The 24,318-nt window shown below is 48.7% G+C and overlaps 8 protein-coding genes across 8 annotated transcripts; 5 read left to right on the plus strand and 3 right to left on the minus strand.

Moving 5' to 3' along the window:
• Positions 1–1,768: 1,768 nt before the first annotated feature.
• T310_9568 (uncharacterized protein) lies at positions 1,769–2,492 on the plus strand (the record flags this gene model as incomplete). The annotated part of the gene is made up of 2 exons (XM_013468009.1): positions 1,769–2,430; positions 2,468–2,492. 2 exons carry the CDS (start codon positions 1,769–1,771, stop codon positions 2,490–2,492), a joined length of 687 nt encoding a protein of 228 aa, XP_013323463.1.
• Positions 2,493–4,542: 2,050 nt separating this feature from the next.
• On the plus strand, positions 4,543–5,166 carry T310_9569 (uncharacterized protein; the record flags this gene model as incomplete). The annotated part of the gene is made up of 1 exon (XM_013468010.1): positions 4,543–5,166. One exon carries the CDS (start codon positions 4,543–4,545, stop codon positions 5,164–5,166), a length of 624 nt encoding a protein of 207 aa, XP_013323464.1.
• Positions 5,167–8,565: 3,399 nt separating this feature from the next.
• T310_9570 (uncharacterized protein) lies at positions 8,566–9,061 on the plus strand (the record flags this gene model as incomplete). Its single annotated transcript, XM_013468011.1, has 3 exons — positions 8,566–8,627; positions 8,810–8,926; positions 8,959–9,061. The coding sequence occupies 3 exons, from the start codon at positions 8,566–8,568 to the stop codon at positions 9,059–9,061; spliced, it is 282 nt and encodes a 93-aa protein (XP_013323465.1).
• Positions 9,062–9,826: 765 nt separating this feature from the next.
• T310_9571 (uncharacterized protein) lies at positions 9,827–10,410 on the minus strand (the record flags this gene model as incomplete). Its single annotated transcript, XM_013468012.1, has 3 exons — positions 9,827–9,964; positions 10,062–10,116; positions 10,181–10,410. The coding sequence occupies 3 exons, from the start codon at positions 10,408–10,410 to the stop codon at positions 9,827–9,829; spliced, it is 423 nt and encodes a 140-aa protein (XP_013323466.1).
• Positions 10,411–10,824: 414 nt separating this feature from the next.
• T310_9572 (Pre-rRNA processing protein Rrp12) lies at positions 10,825–14,819 on the plus strand (the record flags this gene model as incomplete). Its single annotated transcript, XM_013468013.1, has 3 exons — positions 10,825–10,887; positions 10,994–12,895; positions 12,957–14,819. The coding sequence occupies 3 exons, from the start codon at positions 10,825–10,827 to the stop codon at positions 14,817–14,819; spliced, it is 3,828 nt and encodes a 1,275-aa protein (XP_013323467.1).
• Positions 14,820–15,727: 908 nt separating this feature from the next.
• On the minus strand, positions 15,728–16,856 carry T310_9573 (uncharacterized protein; the record flags this gene model as incomplete). Its single annotated transcript, XM_013468014.1, has 2 exons — positions 15,728–16,213; positions 16,278–16,856. 2 exons carry the CDS (start codon positions 16,854–16,856, stop codon positions 15,728–15,730), a joined length of 1,065 nt encoding a protein of 354 aa, XP_013323468.1.
• A 2,593-nt stretch (positions 16,857–19,449) lies between these two features.
• On the plus strand, positions 19,450–20,332 carry T310_9574 (uncharacterized protein; the record flags this gene model as incomplete). Its single annotated transcript, XM_013468015.1, has 3 exons — positions 19,450–19,615; positions 19,819–19,950; positions 20,205–20,332. 3 exons carry the CDS (start codon positions 19,450–19,452, stop codon positions 20,330–20,332), a joined length of 426 nt encoding a protein of 141 aa, XP_013323469.1.
• A 1,598-nt stretch (positions 20,333–21,930) lies between these two features.
• Positions 21,931–22,527, minus strand: T310_9575 (uncharacterized protein; the record flags this gene model as incomplete). The annotated part of the gene is made up of 3 exons (XM_013468016.1): positions 21,931–21,978; positions 22,140–22,188; positions 22,247–22,527. 3 exons carry the CDS (start codon positions 22,525–22,527, stop codon positions 21,931–21,933), a joined length of 378 nt encoding a protein of 125 aa, XP_013323470.1.
• Positions 22,528–24,318: the final 1,791 nt, after the last annotated feature.

Here is a 24,318-nt window from a genome sequence, read left to right on the forward strand (position 1 = left end):
CTATATTCTTACTTCTTTAGTTCTTACTGTGCGTCATGATTCATCACTGGCCAGCTTGCTGGATGATAGGGCAGTGGGCGAGGCCGCAGCGACCAAAAGAACCTGGAAACTCACGGATTTTCCCCCCTAATCCGCAGCTCTAGGCCCATAACGGAAGGAGTCGAAGAACGGCGTGCGACGATCCAACGCCCGTTTCCGAAACGGGGCGATCCGGGGGCCTTTTTTTGGCCGACTGGGGCAGATGCGGGGAAACTAAGCAGAGGAGATCCGGTTTTTACGGCCCCTGTCGAATCTCGAATGTCGATGACACCTGCCACGAGTCAGGAAGGATTGGCTAGTTGCGCTCGAGCCGCTGGCCGAATTTAAAAACAAACTCGACATGTTTTGGAGTCGGCCGATAACGCTGGCCTCGTTTCCCTGTTGGAGGAACTTGGTGCCGGCGCCGCGCAACGGTGCAACCCAACCTCGTAAGGATCGAAGCAATCGATCCTTTTCGTCAATAGTCCAGCAAGAGTCAAGACTACCGGGGAATAAACTTCTGAACTATTGGCGATACGATGTGGCTATTCCTATGCGGGAGAACGCAGGACAGGGCCTGCCCAAGTTCCTGGTGCAAACTGCAAAGAGCTAACCAGATGCTTAACTTTATAGATTAACTTTGTAGGGCGTGAATTCGAAACTCAAGCGCGTACGGCCAAGCCTTAAAGGCCTAAATTAAGCGAGCAGGATGGAAATGGAACTCATACGATCATTAATAACATTGTTTGGCCCGTTATTTGTACGTACTGGACATCCTACATACAAGACGTCCGCAAGTCATCACCTCCTTGCTCTATCCTCACGCTGTCCATTCATTCCAATGCTTGTCTGATTTACCGTTCCTTTCTTCTCATCCTTTTCAGGATCGCCTTGGGATTCCTAAGGACTGGCGGCATTTGTTTTCCCGATAGTATGCATTGAAGATCGGATTGGGAATCGGTTCGCCTTAGCTAGAAACTGTGAAGACGAGAAATCGGCATTGATCCAGCAGAACTACACCTTGTTTCGGGTTGGAGTTGCAGATCATCTGCGTGTCTGCCATTTTTGTTTTTGTTTTTCTTCAAGGTGGATTGTGTAACACCGCATAACCTGAGTAAGCTCCGGGAGCTTCGATCTACCCTCTTGCTGGTATATCGTCATCTCTAGCGTGCTCGTCCCTCGTTTCAAACCTGCGATGCCGCAAGTTCAGCTGCTTGCGATGAAATACAACCGAGAGGAATGCAGGAATTGATGGTGGCTGCCAACCTCTTGAAGAAGGACTGTTTCAGTAGCCCGCAAGAATATAGAAAGAATCAGCATTCATTCGCGATTCTATCGACGGTTCTATCATCCGTCTCATTCAGCAAAAGCAATGTCGGCCTCAACGGACGGGCGGCTGGAAGGGATATCGGGAGCATTTCAGAGCCAGACAAGTAACGTCCGGCTGGCTCTTGTCGTCTTTATCATCCTGTCTTTGTATAATGTGGTCGAACTGGTGGTTCTGATTCTCTCCTCCTTCCGGCGACGCAGGGGACTGTACTTCTGGAGTCTTTTCCTGTCTGCCACGCTGGGCGTCTTGCCATATTCACTCGGCTTTCTGCTGAAATTCTTCACCAACATCAGTCCTTATATATCGGTGACGGTGCTGTCAGTGGGGTGGTGGGTGATGGTCACCGGCCAGGGGCTGGTCCTATATTCTCGACTCCATCTCGTCCTCCGAGACCAGCGGAAGCTTCGCCGTGTGCTCTACATGATCCTGGCTAACATCCTCCTCCTGCACGTCCCCACGACCGTCCTGACCTATGGATCCAATGTCAACCATCCGACTTCCACCTTTATCAATGGCTACAACATCATGGAGAAGATTCAGATGACGGGATTCACCATCCAAGAGGGCATCATCTCGGGGCTGTACGTTTACCATACGGTCAAAATTCTGCAATCCGCCTCGCAGCAGAAACGGGAGAACCGGAGGATTATGCAGCAGCTCGTGGGGATCAACGTCCTGATCATCATCATGGACCTTGCGCTCCTGGGTCTCGAGTACGCCAGTGAGTACGCGATCCAGATCACACTGAAGGGCGCCGTCTACAGCCTGAAGTTGAAGCTCGAATTTGCCGTCCTGGGCAGACTCGTCGATTTCGTCCGCCTAGCCCGTCACGCGAACTCGGCGAACAGTTTCCGTCTAGGCTCCCTGCGGTATACCGCTGACCAGGGGGCAGGGGCTCCATCGACGCGGGCAGATGATCCGCATTTCTATGGAGAAACCGTCGCGGACGCTGTCGTGAGGCCACCGCAGAACTCGAGCGAGGAGCAGCTTAATATCCCTTTGGGGATGATTCTGACCAAGACGGAATTTTCCACCAGCGTCGAGAAAAGACCGCCGCCGGAATATGATCGAGATACTGACGGGTGAGGCATGTGATTTTATTATGCTATGTTTGTATAGTAGTTTCTTTTTTGCCCATCTCTAATGTGTATATGAATTAATACGTTTACGAGGCTATCCTTTGTTTATTCTCTTTTTGATTAGCAGATATCACGATCTCTGCTCGGTATGATGAGTAAGAGGCGACTCTGCCAATCTCTAAGAAGAAAATTTGCCAGAGTTTTGCGGAGAAGTCAAAATTAAATGAGCACCAAAGCCCCAAGTCCATCTGTCTGCTGTCCAGCTTCGAGGCCAGGTTCTGCTGCATCCACCTCGACTCACATGCCAAAATTGTGGTCATGCCCACGGAGCAGAGAATGGTCCACTACGCTTCTGTACCACCCAGTCGAAAATCAAGCTTGTAGAACTTTGCGTGATGGCCAGCTGCATCGTATCGTATGGTCGTTGCGACTACTTCGGCTGCGAGTGCAGGTTTGTCTGACCAAAGCAGCCTGCAAGTTGTCATCCTTCCCAATGTCCACTTCCCCAGCTGTACCACATCTCCAGGGCGATAAGCCAATCGGCACGACCTCATCCTGCCCATTGCTCTCGGAATGGCAGCCACTGCATGCGAGATGCCGTCTGTATGTGGCCTCTTGATGGCACCGGCTGGAAAACGCTACTCTCTTTGGTTGGCTGTCACAAGTAACGGCTCCATTGTCTCTGTGGTCATCCAGTGGCAATTGCAAAGCTGACCATGGAATATATTCAGTACACACTACAGCATCTGCTTTATCGGGTGTTTGCTGTGTACGCTGGCTAGCCAATGATGGGCGGCTCGGCTATATTTCCCAGCCAGCAGTGCGGATACGGAACCCAGCTACATACATAATGCATGCGATGTCTTGATGCCTAGACTGTTAACCGCAGTGCTGGACTTGATTTCTGAGGATCCGAATTGACGTTCGGACGATGACAGAAAAGATGCCCGGGCGTACGGACAAGACTGTACGAGAGCAAGCTGCTCCTTTTCGGGTGGCGACTATCACAAAACTTCAAAGATGGCAGCAAGCAACAGGGCCATCATGAGGTTTTCTCCCTCCAGACACACTATTTGCAATTGCCACTTATCCAGACGACAAGAGGATCATTCAGCATTTATCAGGACGACGCACAGCAAGCGGCCTCTGTCGGCTGCCCTCGCTTCCCCACCCGTTCTGCCGCCGGAGCTCTAACGCGCGCACTGTTCGGGCTCAATTGGCTCGAGAAGATGGACGACTCGCCTGCAAACCCCCGCTTCCCTCCTGCACCGTGCTCGGCCAGCAATGCACTTTCGATGTCACGATCAACGTGGCCCGCCTCGACGTCCAAAGCGTCTGCTCGGTGGCTGCCCTAACCCATGATTAATATGATCGCCTATTTGCACAGTGCTGCCACCATCCACCACTGCCTGCCCACCTCCTTCTCACCTGCTCCCTGCGATTCTCCCATTGAGGCTCAACCACCTCCACTGCTGTCAGCAACGGTCATGGCCGACGGAAGCTTAGCTTGAGAGGGTGTGTGTGCGTCTGCGTCTTATGGACTGTCGACATCGTGGGATGCTGTGGGACTGAAGAGAGATCTGGAATCCTATATTTTCAATATGCATTTCGCAGACCAGTGACTGGGATAGGCTCTCCTGTGAGTGTCCCTTTTTCTGCTCTTTCCTTCTCTCCCCCTCTGTTCTCAATTTGTCGAATCGACGTTATAATAATTATAATTTTTTTCTGCCTCCGTCTGGAACGGACCTTGTTGTGGAGATTAATTTTCTTGCTATTTGTATTTTGTATTTTGTATTTTTTTTTAAAAAAAAATATTTTTGTATTCTACTTCCCTGACAAGTGCGTTCTATCCCTGATATCTGCAACTGGAAGCACGAATATTGACAGCACAATCTAGTGGATTTTTCGTCGCTTGCGGCTTCGAGACTGAGTGCTTGGGAGCAGGATCGCCCTGGCGGATTTTCCGATCGTCTGGCCTCCTATTGTCTGTCTGATACCCCATTGGAAATTCAACAGCCACGTTCCCGTCCTCGTGTACTGATATCCTCGGCCCGTTCTATGGTGGTCCACGACGGTGCCGGCAGAGGTACGACCGTAACCGATAGTCCAGGAACAATGACGCCGCCGTCCAGTGCAGTTCCCAGTCTCTCCGATGGTTCAAGCTCGCCGTCCTCCAGTTCTATAGCTACCAAGATGGCGGCGGGGATCGAAGGGACTAATGTCCTGGAGAACGATGGCACGGGCAACCTCGTCGCTCCAGAAAGACCACCGACTCAGGCAATTTATCATTGCCTCTTCCACATTCTCCCTTGTGACTACAAAGCGGATCGCGTGGACGAGTGGAAAACGCATGTTCTCAGCCACTTCCGAGGCAGTCCACTTCCGTCGACGGCTCGATGCCAATGGTGCTCTGCTAATTTCACCCAAGTTCAACCGGGTAGCGCCTGGGATGCCATGCTCGAGCACGTGGCTCACGACCACTTTGAGCGAGGAGATACCCTCGCGTCCAGCCAGATCGACTTCGAGCTCATGCGGTATCTCTACTGTTCAAAGGTCATCACTGCGGATCAGTTCAAGGCGGTCCAGCTCCCGCCATCGCCCTCCAGCCCCGCATACCGTCAATCCCAGGACTCAGTCCGGGCCAGAATTGGCTCCTCGGACGAGCCGTTCTGCTCTAGTTACAGCCCACGACGGGAGAAGAGGATGCGCCAACAACGACGGGGTATCAGTGTTGCATGAGCGAGCAGATACCAGTGCAGCCCTTTGATAAGGAGGCGATCAGCTGAGGATCAACATCTTACTGAGTCCCGGATTCAACTTCAATTCTTCCATTTGTATTGACCATAACCTTCAAGTATGACATAGCACTATACACGGCTGATTCGCAATGCAAGGGCGCAGATAGCAGGTCCTCATGTGTCGTCATTCGACGCATACAAAGGGCATGCCATGCTGAATGACAATGGCCATGAAAGGCTACAACCGCGAGTCACCGCATTAGTGCCCTTTACGTTTCATTCTTGTCGATTTAATTTTCTTTAACGTCCGAATCGACTTCCCTTTTTGCTGTAAGGATAAACAGACACGTTTTTTGTTTTTTTTTTTTAAATGCCTTTTGCCTCGCATTGAAATTGACATTTACTTTTATGGATACAAATGGGAGGATTAGTTTTTTTCAGTTTCGTTTCGAGTTTGTCTCCTCATTGCAATTCGAGTATTTTCTTGGAGGAAGTCTGCTTTGTTGCCACGCGATACCCACGGACCTTGCAAACAAGAATGTTTGGAGCCTTATGAAGATCGTTGCGAGATCGTCCAGGTTGTGGAGATCACGGCAGCGGCAGGCTCGGCCAAATCGACATTCAATTCAATTCAATTCAGTAATGTGCTTAGTCTTGATATTTTTGAGGAATCTACTTTATCAACAGAAATGAAAAATCATAGTCCTATTTGAACACGCGTAGTAAATGCATCTTCTGTCGTTGAGCTAGCTTCTTTTTGGCATTAACCCTCAAGAGAGAGGCACGGCCAATTCGTCCATCTGGCGTAGATAAGAAACGTCGCAAGTCCAAAGAGGATGCTGATCAATATTCCGATACTTGGACGTGGGCGTGTGGGCGATTCAAACAGAGCAAACACATCCCGCATGATCGCCAATGGCCGCAAGGACGATCCAGGCACCTTTGCTATTGCTTTGAGCTCAATTCCTGGTTTCAGTCTATCGGGTCTGATTCTGCGGAAATCAGATCTTTCTTGTCTGATGGCATAATCGAATCCAGCTCCATTCTTTTTTTTACCAGAATGATAGCGTTATCTTCCTCACTGCGGACTTAGGAAAACCTCCCTCCTCCGACGAAAATATCACACTGCGTTGCGCGGTTCTCTCTCTCTTCCCCGCCCTCACCTCCGCAAGGAAAGAAATCTTGACACAGCGACCTTTTGTTCCGCCGCTGCCATCATAGTCCCGAGTCATGGAAAGACTCTCCCTTCATGATAATCCCGCCGGGGCACCGCAATTGACGAATGCGCACCACGGTCATCCTCCTCCGCAGAATGTCGCCGTACCGCCTCCGCCTCCACCCCCCTCGGGGCATCCGCCGATGATGCCTCCCCAAGGCCCTCCTCAGCTACCTCCGCAGATGTTTACAACTGCAGCTCAGTTACTGGATTTGACAGATAGTGAGCTCCCCCACTTTTACTGTATTTGGAGGAGGATGGTTGTGACATCCCCCTTCTGGAGATACTGGTTCTTGTCAATGATGGATGTACTTCATTGCATCTGGGTCCGATCAACAGGGGGTTTACATGTGTTTAAGCTAGGAATTTTGTTGCTAACTCTTGTTATTTTTGCCTAGAGAAACTCGTGTTGGTCCTCCGTGACGGAAGAAAATTGATTGGAGTTCTGCGAAGTTGGGATCAGTTTGGTATGGATTGCTGGCCATCCACTGTCCATGACAACCGCGTGAATCATGGTTCTGACACGGGCGCATTGTCACAGCAAATCTGGTTCTCACGGACACGATAGAGCGCTTGTATGCTGGCAACCTCTACGCTGATGTTCCACGGGGTCTTTACCTTGTACGGGGAGAGAATGTCCTGCTTCTGGGAGAGATTGTGAGTTGGACTCTGCCCGGTCTTTCCATTCAAGCAGGTCGATCTGTCGACTTCCTGCTGGATATCCATCTCCTCTTTTGTGCTGACATAGGTGCTAACGCTGGCACAAGGACCTTGACAAGGAAGATGATATTCCCCCGTTTTTGACCAGGGCATCGCCTCAGGAGGTCTTTGAGCTTAAGAAGAAGGAAGACAATGAGCGAAAGAGTCGGGATAAGAAGCGCCACGGGAAGCTGCAGGACCTTGGGTTTGAGCCCGAACACAGCGGAGAGGTGCTATTCTAGCATGTCACATGTGTCAGGCATGCTATTTTCAAAAGAGGCGTCTTGCCCACGTTTATAGACGACAACTGAATATAATAGCGGGGAAAAAAAAGAGTCCTCCCAGACAGGGGATCTCAGCTCCTCCGGTTTTCTTTTTTTTTGGAGGGGGTCGAATCGAATTCAACCCCATACGCCACAAACCCCATGCAGATTTCTCTGCACACTTGCTTCATCGAACAAACCAGCTGTGATCAAGAAGGATCGACAGACATCTACATACAATGGTCGCTGGTTTCACGATCGTATTAGTTTCATTGTTTCTTTTCTTTTCTTTCCTTATTTATTTTATTTCGGTTTTTTAAATCACGCCTTCCCTTCCACGGAGCGTGGCAGAACCAGGTGACCCAGGCGTCGCAGAATATTGTGAAATGCTTCGACCTGAGGATTGAATTGATTGAGATGAATTGGAAATAGAAAATAGTGGCCGCTGGGTCAACTAACTAGGTAGATTTCTCTGATGAGAAATACATCGACAGACATTGCATTATTATTAGCATCAATGGGGATTAATCCCCATTCTTCTCGTTCTGCCTTCCCTTTTTTTTTCCCTCAAACTTGGTAAATAGATGATTAAAAATGAATAAAATACAGGGTAATTACGACAGTCTCTTATGTTCTGTTCTTTTTTTTTGCGGAGAGTATGAATCCGATACTGTAGAATAATCAATCACATAGCAGATATTGAAGGCTTTTTTTTTCAATAGTTCCCAGTCCTGAAAAGCTGATGATCATACAGATACATACATACAATCATCTACGGATGAGACGTATGTGCAGTACATACATCCGATGAATATATATAGGCAGCACGACCTTAGCTAAGGTCGCCATATTAATTAGATAACTGGTCAGACCTCTCTATTGGGGTTTGGGACAGTACTATCTTTGAACAAAACGCCCAATTTTCAATTTCTGGTGGGGGAAAAAAATTTTTCTTTCTTGGATGCAGATTTAACCAAGAAACCAGGAAGAGTTGTTGTACAGTACAGTACAGACCTTGCAAGACATTTCACAATTGGATTTGGATTGGCTTTCGTGAAAATTGCTCGAGCAGGTTGTTTGTACTGTACCTGCTTCAGTATATATATTATATATATATATAAAGCTACCTAAACTTGGTGAACGGCAATGGTGACCAGGTGGACACCCCAGAAGCCAAGGCCCACGCCTGCAGACAGGTTCTATATATATGTGACTATCGGACATGGTGTCTCTTTTTATTTTCTCCTACACCTTTCCTTTCCTTGTTTCCTTCTGCTTCACTAAGTAGGTACCTAAGGTTCTTAAGTCGTAGCGTTACCCCATATAGATTAGATAGGTAGAGGGCTCACTACTCATGTGACCTTCCAGTCGCGTTATGGCCAACAACCATAAAATGTTATTTTTCTTATTTCTAGGACCCTTTATCTGCTGATTTTTTTTTAAAAAAAATAATTCCCAAACATTAGCAAAAAGAAAAGGGAACTGCTGCATCGACCGGGAGTCGAACCCGGATCGCGTGCTATGGCACAGCCTTTTATGGAAGGCACGCGTGCTACCGCTACACCATCGATGCATTTGATGTTGTAAGTGTACAGAAAATCTTCCTTTCTTACAGAAATTTATCTGCTGATTTTTTTAAGAAAATCAGTCCCAAACAGCCAAAAAAAGACTGCGTCGACCGGGAGTCGAACCCGGATCACGTGCTCTCGGCAGATTGACGGGATTTTTTTTGGAAGGCACGTATGCGGACCGTTACACCATCGACGCTATCTGATAGTGAGGTAGTAAAGGAACCGAGAAAAAGAATTTAACAACCTGCTGCAGGGCCCAGGGATTTCTGTGAAAAACTGTTTTCGGTAAAGGTGGGGATGTGGGGCGGAAGATAATGTTTTTAGGCAGGAAGGAACTGTGGCACCCAATACTGTCAGAGACCTGACAATAATACAGGCAGAAATTTCACGCTTTGCAGAAGGTAGGGATTGGATTGATTTGTCATAGTATCAATTAGAAAAGAAAGATCCCCTACTAAGTTGCGGCGACATTCACACAGCACTCATGTTTGGCCCATATGAATGAGGAGGTGGTGGAGAGACAAGAAGCCCTCCAAAGTCTTCCAAGAGGTGATGAAATCTAGACTTGGACACTAAGCCAGTAATATGTAATGAAGATCAAAATATAAGTAACTCACAGTTAAGTAAGAATGTGCTTCTGTTTTTTTCCCCTCCGACGCTGTGAATAATAGCGCCATGGAAACTGCAGAAAAGCTTTGCCAGACAGGTGCAACAATATTAAGATGTTGACTAGCCCACAATTTGTTTTTCCCACTGGGTAGATATTTTTCAAGAGCTTGAGCTGGTAATGTCTGGAAAATGTATGTCATCCACATCTCTTCTCCGTGTTTCTTCTTGATTATGACCTTACAAGATTGCAAGGGTGACAAAAGTTGATTGGATGTCCTCTTTACTATCCCAGAATGTATACATTTAATGGAGGCTTTTTTGGCGTCTTCGAAATAATTGATTTTGGTGATCAGTAATTCGGTTTTTCAGATTTATTGATTTCCCAACGTAAAGGCAGAAAAGATCCTTGTTATTATACTCCCATAGAATATTCATATATCCCTGCTTTTTCAATAGTCTCAGGGTTCCCATCAATTGATAGCAAGCTTCTCAAGATTCAGTCATTTTCTTTCTTAGATAGAATGTGATAAAAACTTACCTCTCCAAATTGAAGGACCCAGTTCGACATATTTCTTTCACTGCTGCACATAAATCTTTATTTTTTTAAGCAGAATCTCAACATTCTCTTTGCGGCTCTTTCTAGGACGTATGGCATACCCATCATTCATTGGTCTTTCTAAATTTGTCCTGGCCCTCTGCTGTTTGCTCAAGGACCAGTAAAATAGAGTAGCAGGGACGTCATCATCATTGTCTTTGTTCCACTGATGTTGTTTATAGATGGAGGTAAATTCCTTCATAAGGCGGTCTGTGGTCTCCTGGCGTAATTTCTCCTCCTCCTTAGTCTTATTGAGATGGTGGTCTGGAAAGAGGTTTGTATCGATTTCCATTTTAAAACAATCAATAAAAAAATGGTATTAGGTCATCATACAGACTGGAATGGACGGTACAGTTCAGGTATTTGTCTCTTGAAGCTTTCGAGAGCCGTGATTGCTTCCTTTGTTAGCATGATGGAGTGCTGAATCTCAGTGCTAGGCAAGAAATGTAGCCATAAATCTCATAGAAAAGCTCTTGGAATAAATATCTATCTAGCTGGTAAGGCATGGTGGGTGCGCGCCGCTATCGATAGCGATTAGTGCCGCCAAGCCTGTGTATCGGCGGTGAAAATTATTATTATCGGAACCGCTAAAAATTATTATCTCCGCTTCCCACCTCGTGTGTGCTGCCACCAAACAGCGACAAAAACAGATCTAGCGTCGAACTTCTCAAGCTGCCTCGGGGGCGTTCGCTTGAAGGAAACCAAAATGGCGACCCTGGCGGAGAAGTTCGACAAGATCAAATCGCCCAACCTGCAGAATCAGCGCCATGTATGTTTCTCTACCACCTCCGCACTGTCTCCCTCATGAAGTTTAAAGTCCGCATTTTCCCTTGTTCAAGCTGACCAGTGATCTGATGGATGATGGATGATGCTAGACCGCGATTGTGCTCAATGCTGTTGAGGATACGCTGCGCGACCAAAAGGCCGATTTCTCCCCCGCCGCGTATTTCGCTGCTCTCCTCGCGCTGCTCAACCAGGCGCTCTCTAGTGAACGTGGAATTGTCAACAAAGAGCTAGCCACGTCGGTGGTCTATCTGCTCGACATCACCGCTGACTACGTCCCCGCTCCCCTCCTTCGTTCCAAGTTCTCCCAAATCCTGACCAACCTCGTCCCCGCCCTTACACTCCCCGATGTCGAAGCGCCGCTGCTGCGACCCTCCATTGGGTGTCTCGAGTCTCTGCTGGTGGCCCAGGATGCCGCTGCATGGGCTCTGCCACAGACCCAGATCGGCCCGCGCCGGGCGACTGCCGGTCTGTTGAGCTTGGCTGTCGACCACCGGCCCAAAGTGCGCAAGCGAGCGCAGGAGGCGTTGATCAAGGTCTTGAAAAACCCTCCGCCCAGCCCATCCTTGGACCATCCGGCGGCAGACATGTGTGCGGAGACGGCGCTGCGCACATTGCATGACAGTGTGACCGCCGCAGGGAAGAACAAGAAGGGTCGCCATGGGCCCCAGAATCACGACCCCGCGATCATCCACTCCTTGCACCTCATTAAGACGGTCGCGTCTGCATCCGGCGGCTGGCCGAGCAAGAAGATCGAGCCTCTGGTCGAGTTGCTCATGAATGTCTCGCGTTCCAGTAACGAATACGTCACCATGGCGGCTTTCGAGGTCTTTGAAGTGATTTTCGAGGGAATGGCAGACGACTTCTCTTCCGCGAAGCTGCCACGGCTTCTGGAAGCGATCCAGGAGTTGAAACCGGCGCAGAACGACTCCCAGCTTCTTCCACCGTGGATTGCGGTCTTGTCGAGGGGTTACGACGTCTCTGCGCAGATCAACCCGCAAGAGACCTTCGAGAAGCTGCCAGAGCTCTTCGAGATGGTTTCCGCTTTTCTGGCTTCTCCATCGCAAAACATTCGAATTTCAGCGTCGGAATGCCTCATCTCATTCCTCGCCAACTGCATTCCCAACAGTGTCATTCTGGAGCCTTCCGTCTACGACGAGAAGACGTTGGAGAAACTGGCCAAATACGCGTCGGATCTGCTTTCTGTGAAATATCAAGCAGCGTGGGCGGAGGTGTTCAATGTCTGCGGCGCGATGTTTGACGCGTTCAAGTGGCGCTCGTCCCCTTACCTCAGGAATATCGTCAAAACGATTGGCGAAATACGTGGAAACGAGTCGTTCCAGGGGAAGAAAGAGGCAGATCAGGTCCTTGGTAGGGCTGTGTATGCGATGGGCCCCGCTGAGGTTCTGGAAATCCTGCCTCTTAACATCGCCCAACAGAAGCCTGGCCAGCCTGGTCGGGTCTGGCTTCTGCCGATCCTGAGAGACAACGTGTCGAATACCAATCTCGCGCATTTCCGTTCGGAATTCGTGCCACTGAGTGAAGCGCTGTACCAGCGAGTTCTGGAGTACGGGAAGGCCGAAAAGACCGTCGAGGTCAAGATCTTCGAGACCCTCATCCAACAAACCTGGTCCATTCTGCCCGGGTACTGTGAGCTGCCGCTAGACTTGGAGAAGGCGTTCGACCAGAGCTTCGCGGAGCTTCTCTCCAACGTCCTCTACAAACAGACGGAGCTGCGCGTCGACATTTGCAAGGCCCTGCAGAATCTGGTGGAATCCAACCAGGCGATTCTGTCGCTGGAGACTGAGGGCGATGATCTTATTGTGCAGCGGCGCATCACAAAGGACGCTGCGAAGAAGAACATTGCCCACCTCGCGGGATTTTCTAGCAATCTGCTGGCCGTTCTTTTCAACGTGTATAGCCAGACTCTTCCGCACTACAGGGGATACATTCTGCAGTGTATCAATGCTTACTTGAGCATCACCCCGGAGAAGGTTAGTAGCCAGACGACTTTCCCCATATCCAGACAGAAGTCTAATCTTGATTCATTTACAGGAACTTGACGAGACATTTAACCGAGTCACTACAATGTTGGAATCGGAACTCCCTTCAGAGGAAGAGGCAGCCAAGAAAGGCAACCTGCCGAAAGGAACCGGAGACAAAATGCCCCCAACGTCTCACACGTTGATCGACCTTCTCATCGCCATGTCGATCTACCTGCCACGGTCGACTTATGGGAAGCTGTTTTCGCTGGCATCTGTGATCCTCAATCGCCAAACGTCCGATCCGCAGTTGATCAAGAAGGCATACAAATTGATTCCCCGTCTCGCGACGACGGAGCTTGGACGGACCGCGCTGAGCGAGCGCAGCTCTGAGCTCCAGTCTCTGATGCTGGCGACTGCCGACAAGACCCCGTCTCCCGCACGACGGGATCGTCTTCACGCGATCCACGAACTCGTCACGTACTTGCCGACCTCCGACCTCCACTTCATCCCCTCGGTTCTCCCCGAGGTCGTGCTCGGGTGTAAGGAAAGCAACGAGAAGGCGCGAAGCGCGTCCTTTGACCTGATCATTCACATGGCCAAAAGGACCATTGATCCTGAGCGGAATCCCCCGGGTACGAAGATTAGGAATTCCTTGGTGCCTCACATGCCGAATGATTCGCCCGATGCTCCGGCGACGCTCGAAGAGTTCTTCACCATGGTGTCGGCTGGTCTGGCTGGCAGCTCGCCACACATGGTCGCCGCGTCCGTCACGGCGCTGTCGCGGTTGTTCTTTGAGTTCCATTCTAAGATGTCGTCGCAAGTGGTACTGGATCTTGTCCAGACGGTCGAGCTGTTCTTGACGAGCAACAATCGCGAGATCGTGAAGTCTGTTCTGGGCTTTGTGAAGGTGGCTGTGGTGTGTCTGCCAGAGGACATGCTCCGTCCGCGCCTCGACTCCTTGGTCCCGAAATTGATGGTCTGGAGCAAGGAACACAAGGGCCGTCTGAGAACGAAGGTCAAGGGGATTCTGGATCGACTCATCCGCCGGTTTGGTGCCGCGATGGTGGAGGCCCTGGTGGGCGAGGCGGATCGCAAGCTGGTGGTCAACGTCAGGAAAGAACGCGAGCGGAGGAAGCGGAAGAAGGAGAAACGCGAGGCGGCCGAGGAAGAGGAGGACGAAGGCGCTGCTCCTGCTCGCGGCAAGACGTTCACCAACGAGTTCGACAAGGCGGTGTATGGCTCGGATCTCTCGAGCGACGAATCCGACCTCGACGACGCCAGCGAGATCGAGATCGACGAGGAAGGCCGCATCCAGAGCGTCTCGTCGACGAAGAAGGGCAAGGCCGGCAAGGGCAACAAAGGAGGAGAGCAATACATCCGCGAAGAGTCGCCAGAATCCAACCCTCTGGACCTGCTCGCTCCGGACGCGCTGGCCAGCATCTCGACCACCAAACCCAGCGTGCGGTTCCTCAACACGGGGCCCGGAGCCAAGAAGAAGCGATCCGCCAAGGTCGATGCCGACGGCAAGCTGATCCTGGGCGACGACGAGGACGGAGACGTCGACATGACCGGCGCAGCAGGCGATGGCGAACAGCCCGAAAGCGGCATCAACGCATACCTCGAGGCGGTCAGCGGGCCGAATGCCATCCGTCGCGGCCAGAAAGGCCGGCTCAAATTCAACAAGCAGAAGAAAGATGACGAGATGGACGTGGATGGCGAGGACGATGACGAGGAGGAGAAGACAAAGGCTAAAGTTGCAGCTGCAGCCGCTGCTCTCGCAAAGAAGAAGAAGCCAATCGTCAGCGGACGGCGCGGCCTGGGCGCTCCCAAGAGTCACGGTCCCAGCGGATCAGGCAGGATTGAGAAGCGGCGGAACATTGTAGCGAAGAGGAGTGGGAGGGGTAGTATACAGATTGGGAATCGGAAGAGATAGACACGGGCATGAGGGAAATAGAGTTGGAAAAAAAAAACGAAGAGTGAAATGAAGTGAGCAAGAAAAAACTTTTTTTTTTAAAAAAAAGCACTCACACAGAGAAAAAGGAAGAAGAACGATTCCTTCATTCATGACGATCAAGCATGAAAGAAAAGAAAAGAAAGAATGGTGACAACATTTTATATATCTCCATCCTCATCCCCAACAACCTTATCAGGTCTGCTTACTGAGATTTTGTATGCATTGTTTATACCCTTTTTTGGAACATATTTCATGCATGTACCTTACCTTGCCTTACTTTGCTTTGAGCTTGAGTAGGTAGATCCATTTGAATTGAATTGAATTGGATTGAATACAATAAAGTGGATTGGATTTATTATCCAGAGCTGCCGAGATTGGTATGTGCATATTATATACTATATGTGCTTCTCTTTTTTTTTTTAGAAACATGCCCTTTTATTCATTATCCAATCCAAGGTCTCTATCTATCCGATGGATAGATACCCAGACAGAAGAACCACATACGATCTCGCTACATGTAACAGGACATAATATAATGATATAATCCCCCAAAAGAGAAACTGACAGATATCCCACCATCCATCCATACGTATGAGAACTAACCAGGCAGGTAGGTAGGTAGATAGCCATCGTAAATAAACCATCCCTCATCACAACAAGACAAGACAAAGAAAAGAAAAAGCCAATACAACTCCACTTTCGCCGGTCATGATGCTAGCGCCCTTTCCTTTTTTTTTTTCCAACACTCCCCAAAGCAAGCAAAATCCAATCCAATCAAGGGTGATGAAAAACCACCAAACCGAGGTTCGTTCATACAGGGTTCATGAAAATGGTATAATAGTGAAGGAAAGAAAAAAAAATCATGGCTAAGCAAATACCCAACATGGTCATCGCTTTCGGCGGCTCTTGCCAAGCCATTTCTGCCACCAGCCATTCACGCCGAGAACGGCCGCCCGCCCATCGTCCCGCCGCTCCGTGCCGTCCGGATTGCCCAGGATCATGGCGAAGATCCAGAAGAAAGCCGCGGTCCATACCGCCAGCAGCAGGCCGAGACTCAGCAGCGGGGCCAGCAGGAGGACGAGGACCAGACGGGCTGGTGAGAATATGTCTGTCAGCGCACCGTCAGACCGGTAAGGGTCGTGGTGATGGTGATAGTGGTGGTGGTGACTCGACGGTTTTTGCGCCAACCGTTCGTGGTATTCTAGCGCTGGAACCAGGAGCTGGCACAGCTGGATGGAGAAGGATGTCGATCGGAAGAAAGATGTGGGGGGACAGAGGCGGAGAGGAGAGGACAAGGTCACGAAGAGCAATGCGAATAGCGTATAGAGACAGGTACCAAGAGAGAAGAGGGGCACAGGCATGGAGAGGAATACCTAAGGGTTCGAGTCAGCACAACAAGCGACTGTTAACAGATTCATGGACGAATCGTGAACTAACCAATGCTAACACCGCATTGGGCTCTTTGCTGTAGGAAAATTTCTCCTTGGTTCCTGCATAGACAGTCACGGAACTCTGCTCGTCATGGCGCACGCTTCGGAGACTCTGTCCTCCGGACAGCTGTGAGGGACGGCTCGCCCAGCTTGCGCGCCCACTCCCGTCCTTGTGGGAATGCCCTTCGGCACTCGTCACAGCCCCGTTGGATCCAGAGCCCTCCTCCATGTGGGATGCCAGCGTGAAAGAGGCAGAGCCGGCGGTTTTCCCGGGGTACGACTGCACCGGGTCCAGAGCGGCGCGCGGAATGGAGTACGAGCCCGTCGACGAGCCGGACAGGGATCCTGTCCCTTCAGGTGAAGAGGCTTCTGAGCCCAAACGGTGATCCTCACCGTCACGGTGATCAAACGAGGAGGGCCATTGGGGCGACTGCTTCAATGAGACCCGATGAGCGGCTGGGGGCAGCGCCGAGGGAGAGACATGATGCGGGATGACAGTGACAAACTGATCGGAGTACGCATGTTCGAAGTAATCCGGGTGGTAGCTGGCGGTGGGCGAAGACGGGGCTCTCTCATGCAGCGACATGGCGATAGATCTGGTACAAGCCCCAGATCGCCCGAATCGGACGTCAGATAAGGCTTCCTCGGTGGCGTAGGTTGACGATATCACCAACACACACGAGGCACCGCAGCAGACACAGGCGACGAGGGCAGATGACACGAAGATAGGCGGACGGACAGGTCAATGCATGGCTTCCGCAGAGCGCAGGACCGTCTGGGCATCTGGATCGACGCAGGCGCCGCGTCTGGAATGAAGGGAGGACGGGGATGGTGGTACAGGGACCGCGGAGAGGGGTTCAGGGCACGGTATTATATCACGCAGCCCGCAGACGGGACCAGCGGAGACGAGAAAGGGAGGAGGGACATGAGGAAGGAGGACAGCGGGAAAGATCCAGAGAAAAAAGAGATCGAGAGGGACAAAGAGAGGATCTCAGCGGAGAGGCTGTCATCTCGGCGTCTTGGACTTTCTTGGGCTTTGGCGACGCCAAGGATGAGCCTAGGTGCCGAGCCCTTGGCGTTGTAATTAGCAACGGCAGACGGCCAGCATGCGCATCAGAGGGGAAGCATTATTCTCCCGATGCAGGATGTTGGATCTGGAGATCACTCACACGAAAAGAATAGGAATGGCTCGTGGCAGGGAGCATCGTCGCCCGTCAATTGCAATCTGCCTGTGCTGCGTTCCATACGGAGTAATCATCTGCACCGCAGGGGCATCCCATCGTGTAGAATGGAGAGTTCCAGCGTTGGCCCGTTGGATTCGCCCAGCGGAAGCGAACTGCGTTCTTACCAGCCGTGACGATACCGATGCCAAGACCCCGTCTTGGCGCGGTCCACCACATCGCGTTCGCAGCCCGTCCGGCGCTGCCATTGGCCAGACACCGCGCGCACGCGAGCGATCCGCCTGCGTCGCTTATCCTTGGCAGCCTCGGCAATACCGGCCGGCGCTGTATCGATACCGCCCGAGCAATCCGCGACCAACGCCCGTTCGAATGCTCGATAAGAGTGGTGCTTGGTGGTGTAGATCGCAGCGTGCAAAGAGAGAGTACTGTCTTCCGTCTCTCTAGACTCCCGATGATGTCCTTGGTGGGAGCAGACACAGAATCCGTCGACATCATCGCCAGGCTGCGGCCAGATGGATGCATGCGTCGATTGCCCAGCCTTGCCAATGTCTCGGCATTGTCCAATTTCTTGTCTGCCGTCCTATCCCAAGACTCCAGCCCATTCTGTGACTCATCAAAAAGTCTTGGAGCTCATAAGCTGGGACGTCCAGTGCCTACCCCGAAGACGTCATGAGTGTGAACAGCCGGACAGTCTGGCAGACGATGATGATGCATCCATGAGCGATGACAGATGCACTGTGCCGTCTCGGATAAACGTTTGTGCTGCCCGCCTCCGCTTCCCTGTGGGGGAACACCTGATGATCGTCGTTCTATTGGCACTCTGCATTCCGCGCGCCTAGACTTTGCAGTGTTGGCATTATTCTTGGCCGGGATGATGCATCCAGTGGCAGTTTATCTCGACGAGAACATGCCGAAAAAAGGGCAAAGGAAAGAAAACAAAAGAAAGGTTCGAATTGAAGCCCAATTTCGCTTACGGAATTGCCAAGAATCGGTCCACAGACTGGTCGACTGACTTGATAGAGGTGAGAAATTTGAAAATTGAAAACGTAAAAGGACAAGACTGCTGTACTATTGGAATTGTTTACTCGATAACAGATAAACACATCTAGAGAAGTTTCCGCATGGCCAGACGTCGATTGGACGAAGCAGTCGAGTTCAATTGCGCTCTTATCATCATTCTGTCATCATTATAAACTCTGTGATAACGCAGCCACGCTTACGTGTAGAACAGAAAATAAAAATGCTGAGAAATAAGTACGAATCAGCCAAGACAGACAACTCACACCTTTGCCACTAGATACAACCCTAATTAATTGGACCAATACATTTTAGTGCTCTGCTATTGCCTCAATCCCTAATTCCTGGGATAAAGAAGAGAGCATTATTCTAATGCAGCATAGCTACCTAGCTAGTAGACAAAGCAGACTGCAGTACTTTTTTACTAAACCTTACTTAGCAAGTTAGCCCTAATCCCTAATAATACTTCCTGTCTGGATAGCCAAGGTATTCCATGCCTACCTACGTACGTAATCTATGGTCGTCTCAGAGGATGTTCCACGTGGGCGGTGTGGAGAACGGTGAGGAAAGCGGGGGGTTTTGACCGGCAGTATTTTCATTATTTTCCTCTTGCGGAGTTTCACGCCCACCTTTCTTCTTCCTTTCCTCCCCAGCTTGATCTTCCTGTAAATAATCTCCTCATAGTGTCGATATAGCGAATGAGATTGGGTTTGTCACAATTCTTAAAAGTTGTCTTTTTATGTTGAGTTTGTTGTCTTACAAAAAGAATATTTCTTAAATGTTTCTTTAAAAAGTATTGTTTACTAGTGGCTAACCAATTAGATAACCATTATATATCGATTTCTTTATAATACTTATATTTCCTATATATAGTAAAGCTGTCAAAAACATCTAAGAAACTGTTAGTTAACGGTTTTCTAACCCCACCTTGGCAGTACGGGGGTCTCTAGGAGGTTTGGTATAGTGCGAGCAGAGTACAAAATGTTGACGCCTAAACATTCTAACATTTGGAGCACTGTAGAGATGTTACATATGTCTAAACAATTTCCCTTACCTCTTCTTCTACTTGAATGTCCCTCTCTGCGGCTGCGCTCTGCCTGTACACCACGTGATAATGTACAAATTGAGAATGGCGCTAGGCCAGATTGTAGGGCTAGGACCTGATGTCTCACGCCCACACCAGCTGGGGATCTTTCTTTGTTCTTTCCTTCCCTCAGCTTCAGATAACTTAGCATAACTGTCACTAAGATTGATTTCTGCTATTGCTTGAGCTGTTGCACTCTACTCCCTAACTCTGGTTAAGCTTGATTCATCTGCATCCATTATAGCTTTCCACGAAAACGATGACAGGCTACATTGATATCCCACTCACAAAGGAAGAGGAGGAAGAAATCGATGAAATTGCCAATGGGCCCACTTGGGAGGAGGAAATTGACTGTGTGGAACAAACCAACTGGTCGGAGGAAGAAGCTGATGAGCCAGGTGAGGGCCTTGGACATTTCAAGACAGCAAAATATTAACTCCTAGTGACCACAAAGATGACTTGACCCCAGCTCTTTACGTAAATGGGTAATTTCACCTAATTGCAAGCCCGGATCTACAGAGGTATTACGACAGGTTGAAGCCAGCTATTTTCCGGGCCAATAGAATTACATCAGGTGTTTGTTTTACCTGGAAACAGATCATTGGCAAGGGATCAGTCGATAAATGGATTGATGATATCTGGAAGATCACAGTAAATGACTTCCGATATCTGCTCGGTCGATCATCGCCACCAACCTTGGACGACTTTGAAAAACTAGAAGTGATTGATACAGCGCAGCTGGGATTGTACCTTGCACTGATTACGCGGGATGATGGTTAAGGAAGGAAATATCTTTATGTTGGTTCAGCAACAAGTCCCAGAGGCCTTGCACATCGGATAAAACAACATCAGCGGAAGTCCTACAGTTCTCAACAAGTTTAAGTCATAGCACATTTCACTCCTCTTCCTATTAGAGCGAAGAATTGACTTCGTCATCTCCTATGTAGAAAAAGCGGATCATTCCATCACAGATTGCTCAACCAAAAGGACGTCCAAGGAGCCAGAAATTCGTGACAGCGGGTCTTGCATCCTTCGAGAACCCTAACGACTTGGACAGCGTTATGTACGAAAGGGAAACAATTGTCTTTGCAGAGGCCATTTATACACATTGGTTATATGAATTTGGAAAAAAGGACTAGGCAAAGAATATGATGTCTTGCCCATTTGTCCCTGGAAGCCAGACATCCTATCCTACACGGGTGCCTGCCGTTTTTCGCCTCTGACTTTTCCAGTGCCAGGGAAAACTGTAACCCAATGTCAAAGGAACAAAGGCGTCTGGCATTAAATGTGGCAAGCACCAATCGACGAAGACGCCGAACCGATGAAGAAAAAGCTCGTGAAAGGGCTCGACGCAAAAAGACCGCTGCTTTCAGGTGGGTAGCCATCAAACGATGGAAGGAAAATAATCGCCTACGACAGCTGCGAAAGAAACTCGAAAACAATGTCAAGATGCGGGCAGCCCGTAAATGTTTATTCTGCAGAGCTGCAGCCCACGATATCAGAACATGTGATGCACCTGGCAAGGAAGTTTTCATGAAAACAAAGTGGAAAGGTCGTTGTCCGAGAAAGGAACGCCCAAAGGGCCAAAAGAGTGAGAAGAAAGAAACCCGGATCCCCGGTTGCGCTGTCTGTGGGGATCCAGGACATAATGTCCGTACATGTACCGATCCGGCTGCAGAGGAGTGGCGTTACGACATCAGATGCTCTAACTGCTGGGAGACCGGGCACAGTGCCTTGACCTGTCCGCGAAAAGGCGAGGAGCAACTATCCGAATCGCTCCCGAGACAGTGAAGTACATGAGCAGAACTTTCGTCTACTGCCCAGGGTTCCCTTCGTTTGTTGACCCAGTGATTACATGGACAGGATGTTTTTATCTTGGTTTGTTTCATTGCCCAGGGCTTAAGTGAAAGTCGTGGCTCAAAAGGAAAAGCTATGCTTCATGGCTGTAAGGAAAAGGTTCTCTTGAACTGATCGGAATAATAAGAAATTTGCGGGCGGATGGAGCAACCGTCATCTTTAGCAGTTTTTGCCACGATAAGAAAGTTATAGTTTGCGGTCAAAATACAGAGATTGTATTCATCGACCGTTTTCTTCGACTGTGATAATAGCGGTTAGGATTGCTGAAGATTCGAAGAAAAAAAAATGAAGACGATCTATCGTGACTGGCGAAAGAAAAAAAAAGTAGGACTAGATCCTAACCGATAAGAATAAAAGATGATGATTAGAGATAATCGAAAAAACTTAGCTAGGGCGTCAATTAGATTCTATCCTTTTTTTTTCGGTCTTGGATTATCGTTTGCTTGTTTTACGACTTCCAGATGCTGAGGATTACCCTGTGTTCCCGTCAATCCCACGCTCGTGGAGTAGTAGGTTGCAATCTAATGTTTTTGATTTTGCCTGTGAGCACTTATATATACATGCAGTTCCTATTTCCACATATATTTACAAGAAATTGGCAGGAAAAATAGGAAAATATGGTATAAATCTACTGAGAAGGCAAAATAGTTAACTTCTCAGCCGGGCAATCATGTCGCTAACGACCAGCACATCTTTCTTCAGCGCCTCGACGATCTCGAACTGTGCACACCTTTTGCCTAAACTCATATCCTTCTTTGCCCAATAGCACCGACGCCGCCCTGAAGTCATCGAATTAGCAATTCAAATTTGACCTCGAAGACTGACATCCAAACTTACGGTATCAGTTCATCGTCCGCCCAAAGTCTTCCATACGACTGCTCGCCAAAGGTCGTGCCACTAACCAGCGATCGGGACCCTTCTTCGGTCGTTCGTAGTAAGAAAGCATTGGCCAAGGCCCGGACGACCTTCAGGTCTGTTCCCACCCGTAGCTGGACTCTTGGTAGTTGACCATGTAGATGCCGGCATTGAGCATCGCCACGTCCAGACGGTCCAGGGTTGTCGAGGCACGGTGCGCAAAGTCCCGGATGCTGTCGTACGAGTTCATGTCGAAGTGCCATACTTGGACGCGGTCGTCGCGAGCTTTCATCCCCGTCGTCCACTCTTCGATAACTGACTTGGCGTGATGGCCCTTGGTGATGACTTGCACGCCCAGCGCGGTGAATTTGGCGGCGGCTTCGAACCCCAGACCGGATTCGTTATCTTCCTCTGCATACTTTTTTTATACTATGGCTTGCTCAGGGAATTTTTTTTAATAAAAAAAAAAGGAAAAAAAAAGAAACATATACTGCACGCATAATTGACAGAACGCCTGACTTTACCTCTCTAGGACAGGTAATCCGCAACAAATAGATAGATAGACAGGTGTCAAGCGAAAGACGACGAAATAACAGAATTTTTTTCTGACTAGACTAAAACTCCTAGCACGGCATGAAGAAACCGTGATACTTAGAAAAGACCAACGAGATGAGGAATCGGGGCTGATTTTAAACCATGGACCACGGACCTCACTCCCTAAGCTATGGGGTTCTCTCCTTCATTTGTCTTGGGTATTTGTCTCGTTTCAACTTTCAAGGGTGATAAAATCAATATCATACGGGATTCCTACGGTCCTACCTAGGTGCTGACAATAATATATGTGTGGGGTAGGAGGACGATGAACGGACAGATAGACAAACAATCTACCATCTGTAGGGAATCACAGATTCAATTAATTACACTTGCCAAAAAAAAAAAGAAAAAGAAAAAAAAAGAAAAATATGTTTTGTTTTCTTATTATAATTATTTTTTTTTGCGCAGTTCGCTTCTCATCATCTTATATGTGTCTGTTTGTTGGCTTTTATGAATTGCGTAAGCACCAGCTGCAGGAGGATCCATTACGGCTTGACTTGTTTCTCTTTTCAGCGAAGCAAGGAAAATCAATCAACAATAGAAACGAAATGTGTTGCTTTACTGCGTTAATATTCCTGGTAAAAATTGTTTAGTATATATATAGTATATAAATATAGACAGGAAAGTTAGAGTCATTGCTCCTCTAATCAGATGATTATGATCGTAAAGCCCATAAATAAAAAATTGGCCAACTCCTTCCTTCACTTATTGATCAGTAGAAATAGTTAATCATGCAATAACATCACTAAAACGAACCAGGACAGAGATGCGGATGGATAAATTTTAATTTTCCTATTGCCCGTATTCCGCTAGGATTGAGCATGATAAGGATTCTTTGATTTGTAGCGCCTTGACCTTGACCTTGCCCTTGAAACTTGTGTATGTATATACGTGGACAGTGTGGCAGTTGTAGGAAAAGAAGCAAAAACTCAACTTAGGTAGTCTACCAGAAGTTCATGCATTTGTCTACGAAAGAATCCAAAAAAAAATCCTGCAGGCTACATAGATTTCTTCTCAATATTGTTGTTCTATGGAAGAAAAATATTTTTTTTCACTACTAATTGAGTAATTATTAGCTTCTGCAAGACATGATCTTTCTCTGCTGAGTATGTACACATGTACTGTACGATAAGATAGGGAAAATAAGCTAGGCAATTTCTACAGCAGAAGTAGTAGTATAGCCAAGCATAATTATTGCTTCGGCTCTGGCTCGTTCAAAACTCATGTCTGATTATTATTCTCCTAATTGAAGTTATTGGCTATATATTGCGATGTCTTCTTGTCGTTGCTGGCAAGATTAGTACTACTGTTCTGGCTCGTAGTTACAGTACTTCCTTCCCATTTGTCCTTGCGAGGACTAGGGGTACATCTGCGGTTGTAGTAACGCCGAGTACTCCAGACATATGATTTTTTTTTCTATATATAGATTGCATATCTAGCAATGGAAATTTTTTCGATTC

This window comes from Rasamsonia emersonii, assembly GCF_000968595.1.
Source record: "Rasamsonia emersonii CBS 393.64 chromosome Unknown ctg1118621762150, whole genome shotgun sequence".
NCBI lineage: Eukaryota > Fungi > Ascomycota > Eurotiomycetes > Eurotiales > Trichocomaceae > Rasamsonia > Rasamsonia emersonii.